This window comes from Macrotis lagotis, chromosome 1, assembly GCF_037893015.1.
Source record: "Macrotis lagotis isolate mMagLag1 chromosome 1, bilby.v1.9.chrom.fasta, whole genome shotgun sequence".
NCBI classification, from domain to species: domain Eukaryota; kingdom Metazoa; phylum Chordata; class Mammalia; order Peramelemorphia; family Peramelidae; genus Macrotis; species Macrotis lagotis.
Window position 1 is genome coordinate 520,246,664 of NC_133658.1, and position 13,750 is coordinate 520,260,413.

At 35.7% G+C, this 13,750-nt stretch overlaps 1 protein-coding gene and 1 non-coding gene across 2 annotated transcripts in view; both read right to left on the reverse strand.

The window, feature by feature from the left end:
• Positions 1-13,750, reverse strand: part of LANCL3 (LanC like family member 3) — a 129,452-nt gene that overhangs the window by 34,456 nt on the left and 81,246 nt on the right. Inside the window, exons 2-3 of the mRNA XM_074214198.1 lie at positions 3,844-3,967; positions 970-1,167 (exon numbers count right to left, since the gene is read on the reverse strand). Of these exons, the coding sequence (XP_074070299.1) occupies positions 970-1,167; positions 3,844-3,967 (322 nt within the window). The remainder of the gene's footprint in view (positions 1-969; positions 1,168-3,843; positions 3,968-13,750) is intronic.
• LOC141510552 (U6 spliceosomal RNA) lies at positions 59-169 on the reverse strand. Its single transcript, XR_012475020.1, has one exon. It is a non-coding gene; the product is annotated as a U6 spliceosomal RNA (small nuclear RNA).

A 13,750-nucleotide genomic window follows, 5' to 3' on the forward strand; every position in this document is an offset into this window, starting at 1 on the left:
AGAATAGCCAGTATTAATAATACCTAGTTATGATAAAAGTTAACATTCACATTGCACCAATTATGGGTCAAGCACTTCACTTCACAAATTTGCATGTCATCGTTATGTAGGGGCCATGCTAATCTCTGTATCATTCCAATTTTAGTATTTGTGCTGCTGAAGCGAGCACAGGGTCAAACATTTCCCAAGTTTATTTCATTTTATCCCCACAACAACCTGGAAAGTAGCATTATTAATATTCTCATTTCCCAGATGGAAAAAACTTAGGCAAACTGGTTTAATGACTTGCCCAGGGTCACACAACTAGTATCTAAGACTGAATTTGAACTCAAGTTTTCCTGTCTCCATGCCCAGCACTGTATCCAGTATACACCTAACTGTAGGGTTAATTTTTCACTATATTCCAATCTGCTATAATTCTTTTTGATCTGAATAGTATTGCCAACTCCCAATTATCTTTGCTTATGGAAGACCACTTAAAAACTAAAACCCATGTTTAATTCTTAAATCTTTGTTGGTGAGAAATAACATTACATTGATATCTTTTCATATACTTAAATGAGGACCAAATAATGCAAATTTAGGACATCTAAAATAATTTTTTAGGACCCAGTGAATCTTTTAGACAATCTGCCAAACTCTATCTCTTCTGCAGGCTCCTTAAAGTCTTATGATTTTCTGACTCAGAAAAATGTGTGTCCCTGAGTACAAAGTTGATGTCACTTTCCAGAAACGAGAGGGGGCGGCTAGGTGGCGCAGTGGATAGAGCACTGGCCCTGGAGTCAGGAGGACCTGAGTTCAAATCCAGTCTCAGACACTTGGGCAAGCCACTTAACCTCATTTACCTTGCAAAAAAAAAAAAAAAAAACTTCTTTCAGAAGCAACCAGAGGTGGTATCTCTGTCTTCCTCCCTCTTTCTTGCTACATTAGGTCCAGGAGGACACTTTGAGTTAAATCAAAATGTATAACCTGGAGCTCCATGACACCAGTGGACCAGCTCGTTTTCCCTCTCAATCATTTCTCCTAGTTCCGGAGGCCAGTTGCAATTTTGTTCCTGTTCCATGAGGAAGTCAACACTTTGCCAAACCAACTCCCGATCAGCAGGTTGGAGGTGCTCATGGTAAGAGAGCAGCATTTGGAGAATGGAAGACAGACCATGAGCAGCACCTGTAAACAAGAGCAAAATGGAGTAAAGATTCCTTGTGGCACAGTAGCTAGGAGACCAATATAAATTAGTGAGGAGATAGTTATAGAATTTTTCTTTTTAAAAATAGGTTTCTTACTTTAAGTACAATTAGGCTAACAAAGCATAGTCTTTATGGAATCTAGTGTAAAGATTAGAATAATTTCTCTCAGCATATAGGTTTCCTTTATATAATTATTATTATTGTCTTCTTGAGATTGGGTCACCATGGTTCACCCAGGCTGGAAGTACAGTGTCAACTAATAGGTCTGTTCCCAATATTAATTTGGAGTTTCTTCAGCAATACTGTTCACAGTCTTTCTTTAGAGGAAAAAAAAAACATTATTAAAGCAAAGTTAAACTTAGCACTGTTCCCCTTTTCAAATTCAAATTAGGGTGGTATTCACTATTGGGAAGGCACCATTGTAAATGCACAAATCTCTGGACTTGCTCTTTAAGCAACTTTTCATATTTGATGTTTTCTTCCTCCCACTCAGACACCTTTAACTTTGCCCTAGCTAGCACAATTTGTTGTCTAGACAGGAGCTATACTTCTTTCTGACTGGTGCTTTGTTGTCTCTTAGAAAGCTTTTTAGTTTTCTCATCTCCATCTAATTTCCAGTCATCCCTATCAAAAGATTTGAGGATAAAAATTGCTTCATTTTTTAAATATGCTAATAACATCAGAACTGCAAAAAGAAAGCCAAGTAAGTATCTTACTTCCAAAATCTGGGCTTTCAAAAAGAAATTATGAGGAGCTTTCTGGTTTCTGGATTAAAAATTATCACCTTTAAAATTAAGGTCAGGAAACTTGAAAGCACTGTTCTTATGATTTACAGGAAGTTATAATATGGTTAAAGATTTACTTTGAAAAGTCTACTTTGTAAGAAAATGTTGATCTATCTTGCTACTAAAAGAAAAATAATTTGTAAGAAAAAGTTCAATAAAAAGTATTTCCATATACTGCCCATATAGGGTAGGGCTGCTATTAATATTGCTATCTGGAAGAATAATGAGAAGGGTTTTTAATGTAATAAATATACAAGATTTAAAGTGGATTTTATACATATATATATAATATATATATATTAAACCATTATATTGTTTAGACACATGCTGTTGAACTGATGCTAAATAAAGTGAAACATTGTACACATTATCAGTCATACTGTATATGATCATCAACTATGATAGACTTAGCTCTTCTCAGTAGCACAATGCAAAAAAATCCTGAAAGACTTGTGATGGAAAATTCATTCACATCTAGGGAAGAACTAAGGAGTCTGAATGCAGATCAAAGTATACTATTTTCAATTTTTAAAATGTTTTATGTTTTATATTTTTTCCTCTTTTGTTCTAATTCTTCTTGCATCACATGACTAATATGGAAATATGTCTAACATAGGTGAACATGTCTAATCTATACCAGATTGCTCATTATCAAAGGGAGGAAGGAGGGAAAGGAGGGAGGGAGAAAAATGTGAAACTGAAAATCTTAAAAAAAATGTTGAAAACTATCTTTACATGTAATTTGAAAAAATAAGAAAGAAAAATAAAATAATACATGCTTTGTAATAAAATCAAATTTTAAAATTTCAAAAAATTTTTGGTGTATTAGATTCCTTCTCAGTTTATGTTATACATATGGACATATATATGTAATAGATGCTTTGTTGATATTTAGTCATTTCAATCATTTCTGACTCTTGGTGCCTCCATTTGGGATTTTTTGGCAAAGATACTGAAGTGATTTGCCATTTTCTTCTCTAATTCATTTTACAGATAAGGAAACTGAGGGAAACAGGGTTAAGTGACTTGCTCAGGTTCACACAGCTAATAAGAGTCTCAGGTCACATTTAAACTCAGGAAGATGAATCTTCTTCCTGACTCCATGCCTAGCATTCTCTGCTCTATGGTGCTAGCTAGGTGGCCTTGTGGTAGCTGCAATGGAGCATAATCCAATCATAGCTAATCAAATTTATAACCAGAGGACAGCTCAGCAGTCACTTACTCCAACCTTCTCATTCTACAGAAAAAGAAAACAAAGTCCTAAAAGATTATGTTGGTTTACCACAAAAACTAGGGAGTGGTACCACTGGGATTTAAACCCAGGTTCTATGCCGGCACCAGGTAGGGGAGCCAGTAACTTAGATTCACTAAAAAAATCTCTCAGGAAGTTTCTGTTCCTGTGTTCCATAGGCTCATTCTTGCAGGTACTCATAGTTAAGAGAAGCAATCATCTCTCATTTGATGTGGATTGTATCTTTGTAATCATTATCAATCAGCAATCTTAGTTTGGTCTATCCATTTTAAAGCTGTTTCTCAAGTGAAAGCAGCTGCAGCCATGCTTCCCAGGTACATAGAAGAGAGAGAGAATGAGTTTTTCAAGGATTTTGAAAATCTTTATAGAAAAAAAAACTGCATCTACATTAGAGGAACTTTTCTAATTGCTATTTCAACCTCTGCTGCTATATGAAGGTAATTAAAAGTAGAAAGCAAACTATGACTGCTCATTTGTCTTTATTTTAAATAAGTATCATCTCTAGAGTTCTCATATGTGAAGTTTATGATTACTATTTAAAATCTAGTTTGTTGTCAGTATTGTATTTAATCACAAAAGTTCTACACACTCCAGGGTTTTCTTTGCATCTTATACTTACCTAAGTATTCAGTCCCATAATAAGAATACATTAAAGGAAATGGTTTTCTCTTTTTCGCTGCATACTGCTTCCCTGATTCTAGAATTGCCTGGCAGATTGATTTGATCTGTCCTGGGGTCAACACCTAAGTAAAAAACACACACAAAATAAAGAGGAAATCTTGTTATTAAAACTTTTTCCTTCCTTTCTTCCTTCTTTCTGTCCATCCTTCCCCCGCCCCTTTTTTGGTCAAATACAGATTACAGTTAGGTCACATATCTCTTGCAACATTTGTATATAGGATAATAACTTCTAAACAGTCCTTACATGATTTGACCATTAATTTCTCTCTCATGAACTTTTCTTTTATAGTCAAATCATATCTTTGCTCACAGTCCATTATTGTACATGCACACAAAAACTTCACATACTTCATTACAGAATCTAGCTGACCATTTTTCATGTTTCATCATTAATCATTGTCACTCAGCTAGAAGCATGGCTCAGCTAAGAGTCAATAATAAACATCTTTATTCTCATGCTTAACTAGTCTGTTACACTTCACACACAGCATAGGATTTGGCCCAGACATTATGTATCAATTAGAAGACATTTAGATTGTGATTCAAGAGTCACTCTTAAAAACCAGCGCTACCTGGCATACTCAGTTGAAACTTTTGGCCATCACGGAATGATGTTACCATTGAAGCCAAACTTGAATAGACAACTATTAAGATAAATTTTTATGCATCAAACTGATGTCTCATAAAGGTCAAAATGAGATTATCTGCAGCATAACATTCTTTCTATAGTGTTTACCATCTAATGCATCAATCAATATAATAAGCAGAATTTTCTAGACATAGGAAATGTACCAAGATGTCTGAAATAAAACAAATAGAAAATGATTCCCTATATATAGTTCACTCTTGCCCTGGATGAACATATTTCTGTATTTTGTTCCATCTTCTGAGATTAAAACTTCAAATTAGTTCAGTTTGCATCTAACATTTGAATAGCTACTTCATTTTACAATAAGATATCAATAATTTATTAATCAGTTAGAATGTATTGCTCTGATTTGTCTTACCCATATTTTCTTTTCTTTAATAATTATAGTAATAATAATAATAATAATCAAGTATTAATTTATTGATTAAATAAACAATTATAACAACGCAAAGCACTGGTAAAGAAGGGGGTGATCTTTACCCTTGGGGAGTTTACCATCTGATTGGGGAAGGAGAGGTAGCAAAAAACAAAAACAAAACCAAAAAACCTAACATATATATACTATATATAATATAAAGTAATAGAAATTGTGTTCTATAAATGATACTTTTTAAAAAGTGCTTCAGGGACATAAATACAGAGTAAAACTGAAATTTCTCTTCTTTATGAAGATTTTATTTTTCAGTCTCTTTTTTGAAATATCAATTTAATTTTTAAATGCTTTTTAACCAATTTAATCTCTTTGATTAGCAATTGCTCCATAATTATGGAGTGGTATGCTTTTTTCAATCCCTCTTTTCTTAGTCATTTCTAGGGTGATAACTAAAATCAAGTTGCTGTTCTTCTGCTTCAAAATTCCTAAAAGACCCCAAGATTTCCCTGCATCCCCTCAGTGAAAACCATGGTTCAATCTCATTTTTCTTGTTTCTCAACATCAGTTTCTCTGTTTTATATTTCCAATTCTTTCAAAGTGATCTTTCAAAATAGAAAAAGAAATTCTACTTTAAATAACTGCAGGCTGTATAAAATAATTGGGTGTCTACCTGCTAAGCCATACACAGAAACACAATACTAAAACCTTTATTTATACAAATAAAGAGACATGGATAGGACAAGTCAGTACAAAAATATATATTTTATAAAACAATATAATAAAATAATAATTATGTATAAATTAATATATTTTTCAATGTCATATTAATTGAACTATCAAAGGACTGCTTTGATATATATATATATATATATATCATTTGATATAGAGAAAGAAAAATAATTTTTAAAGTTGTTCAGAGAAACAAAAGTGTTAGGGACTGTTGTGTGTGGAAATACTGTAAATTTTCATCACCTGGTGCCCTTGAGCACCAGAATGTTGTTTTACTAAGTGCCACAGGAGTGGGAGTGGTTTAGAGACTGGGAAGGATAGTTAAGCACTTGTATTTTGGTGAATAAATGGAGTACTTGGGGATCTTGGAGAACTTGTCATCCTTGTCTTCTTTGTCTTCTTTGTCTTCTTTGTCTTCCTTGTCTTCCTTGTCTTCCTTGTCTTCCTTGTCTTTCACCCCCTTCAACACTGGTGAAGATTGAGGGAGTCCAGAAAGGGACTCAACATATGATATTTGAACAGGGACTCAACACAAAAGGTTAAGAATATCAAAGAAATCAATCACCCCCTTCAACACTGGTGAAGATTGAGGGAGTCCAGAAAGGGACTCAACATATGATATTTCAACAGGGACTCAACACAAAAGGTTAAGAATATCAAAGAAATCAATCACCCCCTTCAACACTGGTGAAGATTGAGGGAGTCCAGAAAGGGACTCAACATATGATATTTGAACAGGGACTCAACACAAAAGGTTAAGAATATCAAAGAAATCAATGAAAAAAAAATGGGAAGGAAGAGACCTAGTAATGCCTGATTCCAAACTATATTACAAAATCATAACTGCTCTAGTACTTTGGTACAGGATAATTAATATAGAAACTAATCAATGGAATAGGTATTTCATATATATAGAAATCAGCCTCAGCACTGTAGTCTAATGTTCTTAAAAACCCAAAGATTCCAGCTTTGGGGGTAAAAATTCACTATAGAAAACAAACAAAAACTGATGGGAAAACTGGAAAAGTTGAACAGAACTAGGTGTAGACCAATACTAAATAAAAGATAAGTACCAAAGGGGTACATGATTTATATATATATATATACATACATACATACATATATATATATATAGATATATATATATGTCATAAGGAAATTGGAAAAGCATAGAAGAAATTACAAGTATTTCACAGTTGATAAAATAGACAATTTTGTCTACCTAAAAATAAAGGTTTTTTAATACAAATTAAATCAATGCAGCTAAAATTAAAAGTAAAACCAGAAAATAGGGAGTGTTTTTAGCAGTTTCTAAAGTCTCAATTCTAAGATATAAAGGGAACTTAGACAAATTTATATGAATGAGTTATTACTCAATTAACAAATAGCCAAAGGTTATGAATAGAAATTATTTGAAGAAGAAATCCAGTGTGAAAAAATGCCCTGAAGCACTAATAATTAAAGAAATGCATATTATACCAACTCTGAAGTACCACCTCACATGCACCAGATTAGCTAAGTCAACATAAAAAGGAAAATGGCAAATGTTGAAGGGGCTATGGGAATTATTGTTTCTATAATTCACTGCTGATGGAACTGTGAACTAACTGGTCAAATATTCTGGAAAGCAATTTGAAAATATGTCCCAAAAGTCATTAAACCGCATATACTTTGGGGTGGAGCCAAGATAGCGACAGGAGAGGATTGTCTCTTAGATGCTCTCTCTCTGACATTTCTAAACTTATAAAATAAGGACTCTAACTGAATTTTCAAGAGAGACAGAACCCATAGAGGGATCCAGTGAGGCAGTTCTCTAGCCCAAGGTAACCTGGAAAATAGCAGAAAGGCTCAGCTCCATGGGGTTGGAGGGGTAGCCCACCAGAGTGAAGGAACTTCAGCCTCCTGGAGGCAGCCCCAGGGCCCTGGGAGCCCTGGCTCATAGCAGTGGGGGCAGTTTCCTGATCTACACCCCATGGAGCATTGGGCATAACTTAAGGGATCAGTGGTGGGACCTCTGCCAGAGTGAGCGTGTGAAGCCAAGCCATCAGGGCACTTGGGGAGCAGCATGGCTATGGCAGCCCAGATCCAGGAACTGGAAGCAGGTGGAGCCTGTAAGCAGAAGCCCCCAGGCATGAGTGCTTAGCCTAGCTGAGGTCTGTCCTCTGTCCCTGGAACAAAACTCTGGGGCTCTGACCACATTCAGATCCTGATCACAGTCTAGGCCCCCCCATAGAATAGCAGGCCCCCCACCTCAGCCCCATGGCAGAGGGGTGCTCTTGTGGTCATTCACAGACCAGGAGGGAAGACAGAGCCTCACACATGGAGATATTTGTTTGGGGGGGTGTCCCAATAATACTCAAAAGCTCAGGAAGCACCCCAAAACCAGGCACAGATTTGAGAAATGAGTAAACAGGGGAAAAAAAGAGGAACACCATTAAGAAATACTTTGTCTATGATCCCAAGAAGGATCAAAATATTCAATCCAAAGATGAGGAAGTAAAGCTCCTGCATCTAAAGACTCCAAAAAAAAAAAAAAACAGAAATTGGGCTCAGGCTATGACAGAGCTCAAAAAAACTTTGAAAATCAAGTGAGGGAGATAGAAGAAAAACTGGGAAAAGAAGTGAGAGAGATGTAGGAAACACATGAAAAAGAAGTAAGCAGCATAGTCAAGAAGGTCCAAAAAAATTGCTGAAGAAAATAACATTAAAAACCAGTATGGTTCAAATGGATAAAACAGTTCAAAAAGTTATTGAGGAGAATAATGCTTTAAAAAATAGAATTGGCCAGATGGAAAAATAGATAAGAAAACTCTCAGAGGAAAACAAATCCTTCAGATGTAGAATGGAACTGAGGGAGGGTGTTGATTTCATGAGAAATCAAGACACAATACTTCAAAACCAAAAGAATGAAAAATTAGAAGAAAATGTGAAACATCTCATTGAAAAAACAACTGATATGGAAAAGATAATTCAGAAAAGATAATTTAAAAATTATTGGGATACCTGAAAGTCATGATCAGGAAAAGAGCCTTGACATCATTTTCAAAGTATTACTACAGGAAAATTGCCCTGATATACTAGAAGCAGAGGGCAAAACAGAAATTGAGAGAATCTACCAATCTCCCCAAGAAAGAGATCCAAAAAAAAACCACCCCCAGGAATATTATAGCCAAGTTCCAGAACTCCTAAGTCAAAGACAAAATATTACAAGCAGCCAGAAGGATACAACTCAAATATCGTGGAGCTGCAGTCAGGATCACACAGGACTTAGCAGCAACTACATTAAAAGCTCATAGGGCTTGGAATATAATATTCTGGAAGGCAAAAGAGCTCAGAATGCAACCAAGAATCAACTACCCAGAAAAACTGAACATCCTCTTCCAGGGAAAAAGATGGACTTTCAATGAACCAGGGTAATTTCAAATGTTCCTGTTGGAATGGCCAGAGCTGAACAGAAAGTTTGATCTTCAAATATAGGACTCAAGTGAAACATAGAAAGTGGAAGAGAAGGGGAAAATATGAGGGACTTAATGATGATGAATTATATGTATTCCTGTATAGAAAAATGATACTGATAATACTCATATGAACCTTCTCATTTAATAGAGCAGGTAGAAGGAGCTTTTACAGGTGAAGCATAGGAAAGAGCTGAATTTGAAGATATAATATAGTGTAAAAATGGATTAAATGGCTAAAAGGGAAATGTAATGGGAGAAAGAAAAATGAGAGGTGGAATAGGCTAAGATATTTCATATAATAAGATTTTTTTTATTACAATGAGCTATTGCAATGATATGAAAGAGGGGAAGGCAAGGGGGAATGAGGGAAACTTCACTCTCATCAGAGGTGCCTTGGAGAGAAAACAGCATATATACTCATTGGGGTATAGACATCTAGAGTAAGAAGGAGAGAAGGGGGACAGGGGAAAGAGGGGGATGTGAGTGATGGAGGAGAGGATGGCCCATGGGGGGAGAGTGGTCAGATATAACACATTTTCTTTTTAACTTCTTGCAAGGGGCTGGGATTGGATGGCCTATCTGGGACCATAGGTCCAGGTGGATGCTGGGCCTAAGAGGGGGTATGTGGGCTCAGGGCCTCTTGGCCCCAGGGCTGGTGATCAGTCTGCTGTGCCACTCAGCTACCCTACAGCACATCTAAGAAAAGGGACAGAGTGAAAGGAGAGAGAAAATATAGTAAATGGTAGTAGGGAAATATGAAAGGAGAGAGTTGCAATCAGCAATGGCAACAGTGGAAAAATATGGAAGTAGCTTTTGTGATGGACTTATCATAAAGAATGTGATCCACCTGGTGATGTTGGAACACAGACTAAAGCACATTTTTTATAATAATAATAATAATAATAATAATAATAATAATAATTATTATTATTATTATTAGGGAGGAGTTGCAGGGCAAATGGGGCTGGGTGTCTTGCCTGGGGCTGCGTAGCTGGGTGATTGTTGGGCATCTGGGGCCGGATTTGGGCTCAAGGTGCTCCTGGCTCCAGGGTTAGTGCTCCATCCACTGCACCACCTGGCTGCATCTATTATTTTTATTTTTAATTTTAATTTTATTTTTTCTCTTTATCACTCATGCAGGTCTATATTTTTTGGGGGAAGGGGCATTATGTTTACTCTTAAACAAAAATATATTAGTAATGTATAAAAAATCATTTGTACAAAATAAGAATAAATAGATAAATAAATAGATTAAAAAACTGCATGTACTTTCCTCAAAGAATTCAACAAAAAAGGAAAAAAGACTCATTGTACAAGAATATTTATAGCTGCTCTTGGTGGGGTAACAAAGAACTAGAAAATAAAAGATTGCTTACCAACTAGAGAGTTATGGCATATGAATATGATAGGATACTATTGTGCTGTAAGAAATGAAGAGAATGGCTTTAGAAAGACCTAAGAAGGTGCATATGTACCAATGAAGAGAGAAATGAGCAGAACTAGGAGAATAATTTATACAAAAATAATATAATAAGAAGGATAGGTGGATATAGTGGATAGAGTTCCAGACCTAGTGTCATGCCTGAGTTCTTCCTGGCTCCAATCAGACTTCAGACACTTACTTGCTGTGTGACCCTAGGCAAATCACTTAACCCTGTTTCCCTCAATTTCCTTCTCTGCAAAATGAGTTGGAGAAGAAAATGACAAATTCACTTCAATATTTTTGCCCAAATGGGATCACAAAAAGTTGAATACCACTGAAAAAGAAGTGAACAACAAAAATATTTTAAGTAGAACAAACTCTGAAAGACTTAGGAACTCTTGTGTGAAGACTGATTATAATTCAAAGCATTACTTCCAGACAGAGTTGAACTCTGAAGATCAAAGCTAATGAAGATCAATTCATTTCTTTTTTCTTCTTTCTTTCTCTTTCTCTCTTTCTTCTCCCCACCCCCCTCTGTCTCTGTCTTTCTTAGGGGACAGGTGAGAATTCTAATTCTAAATTCCAATGTGGAAATGTGTTTTGTATGACAATTCATATTTATAATGGGCTTTGTTTTTCTTGCCTTCTCAATGTGTGAGGGAAAGGGAGAAAGAGGGAGAAAACTTGGAACTGAAAATAAAAGAAAAATGAAAAACAAAACAAAACCACAAAGTAATCTTCCATTTCTAATTCTAAACCTAACCCTATCTAATATTAAATCATCTTATTTTTTCAACACTGTAATCATTTCATCTCTTTGTGCTATTTCTTAAGTAGACTGATATTATTATTCTCAATGATTTGCCCAGGGCTTATAATTTAAAACATGGGTCCTTAACCTGGGGTCCTCACGGGATCTATTTTTGGAAAATATTTTTTAACTTTATTTCAGTATAAGTGATTTCCTTTCTGTTCTTAGTATTTCATCTTAAGCATTTAAAAACATTTTTCTGAGAAAGGGTCTATATAGAATTCAAATGTCAAAAATGCCCATGACACAAGAAAATTAAGAATGTTGGTTCAGAGTCATGTAAATTTTATTATATTATTATATCTAGTTTGTAAAAGCGGAGTTAAAGTTCAAAGGGACTGCCTATGTTCACATGGCCAATAATTAAAAGAACAGAAACTACAATCCAAGTTTTCTGTCTTTGAGTCCATTAACCAATGTAATGTAGACTGAGGGTTGAAAAAGATTTTCATTTAGCACAACCCTCTCACTTTTACACTATTACAGGCTAACTTTCAGTGATGTTAAATATAATCTTACACAACTCAAAATCCAGTATCATTCTGGCTATATATGTCCTCTTGGGTCTTAATATTTTTAGTCACAAACTCAATAGGTTTTATATTGGATTACCACCAATCACTTACCTGAGAGAATCCTTAGTTCTTTTTTTTAAATTTTTTTAATTTTTTGCAAGGCAATGGGGTTAAGTGACTTGTCCAAGGTCACACAACTAAATAATTATTAGGTGTCTGAGGTCTGATTTGAACTCAGGTACTCCTGACTCCAGGGCCAGTGCTCTATCCACTGTGCCACCTAGCAGCCCCATGCTTAGTTCTTTAAAAAAAAATTTTTTAATATTTCAATATCCTGTCCACCTAATTTGGCTCTTAAATCTACTTAGCCAGGAAATTCCACAATAGGGAAGAACAATGGAAAGGAAAACTAAAACAAAGTTTTTTAAATTAATCTGATAATTTGAAAATCTGATAATCTATGGTCTCCCTTATCTCATTTTAATAAGATAATTAAGAACTGATGTAATTTATTTACTCCAGCTAAGCATTTATTGTTATAATTTTATTTTTATTTACTTGATCACTTGATTTTTTTTAATCTAGGAAAAAAACAAGTGTGCTTGATGGAGGAGTCATGTTTTCTTACTTCTCTAATTAGTAGCTTAGAACAGAAAACTGGTTGATGAAATATTGTTGTCATGCATCCTGCCTGGGTGGTTTCCTCTTATCTCTCAAAAACATAGTAAAGAAACAAAGAGAAGCACAAGCTTGTTTCATAGGATAGAGACTTGTTATACAGACAACTCCTTATCTCAGAGAACAGACCAGACTTTCTTAGGGTTTATAGATCAGCAAAAAAAAAATTCCCAAAAAACAGAAAAAGAAAAAAACAGAACCTATTATAGGTAGGTGAAAGGGAGGGGAAGGTGAAAAGAGTTTTCTAGTTTTTCTTCCCTCAGGATGTAATAAAGAGAGGGAAATGAGCCTATAGATTACCTCCTAACAACTGTCACTTTTCCCACCTTCTCCTACCTTTCCCTCTATATATTCACTATTAAGACCCACTACTTGACGAGAAGGAAGGGAAGATAGGGCATTATAATTATATCTTTGACTTTAGAAATAGTAATAGCTAGCATTTATAAAGTGTTTACTATGTTCTAGCCATTTACAATTATTATCTCATTTGATCCTGACAACTTCTTTGGGGATGAGGCTAGAGTAGCAGTTGAGGTATTATTATCCTCATTTTACAGCCAAAGAAATGAGACAAAGAGATGTGAAACAACTTGCTCAGGATCTCACAGCTCTCTGAGATTACATTTGAACTCCAGTTTCCTGACCCCAGGGTTCAGTGCTCTATCTAAATTGGTGTTCTGCATATCAAGTTGGTAGTCATTAGGATGGGTGCCTCCAGGTAAAAAGAGTGGAAAGGGATTGCAATGAAGGCTCCTTCATTCCTGGGGCAGGGAACCTCTGACCCAGAACATATTTGTTTTGCATTGCCAAGGCAACTGTAGATGGACTCAAAATTCAATAAATCTAGTCATTTTTTAGGGGTAAATTAATTAAATGTTTGACTAGACCAACACATGATGTTATGAATATGCAAATGGGGGGCGGAGCCAAGATGGCGACAAGAAGGGATCCAGTCTTAGGAGCTCTCTGATAAAATTCATCAGCTAAGGACTCTAACTAAACTTTCAAGAAACAGAACCCACAAAAGGACCCAGTGAGGCAGTTCTCCTACTCAAGGTAACCTGGAAAAGAGCAGAAAGGCTCTGCTCCCCGGGATCGGAGAGGTGGCCCGCCAGAGGGGTGGCCCACCAGAGCCAAAGAACCTCAGCCTCCCGGAGGCAGCCCCAGGGCACTGGGGGTCTCAGCTCACAGCAGCAAGGAAGTCTC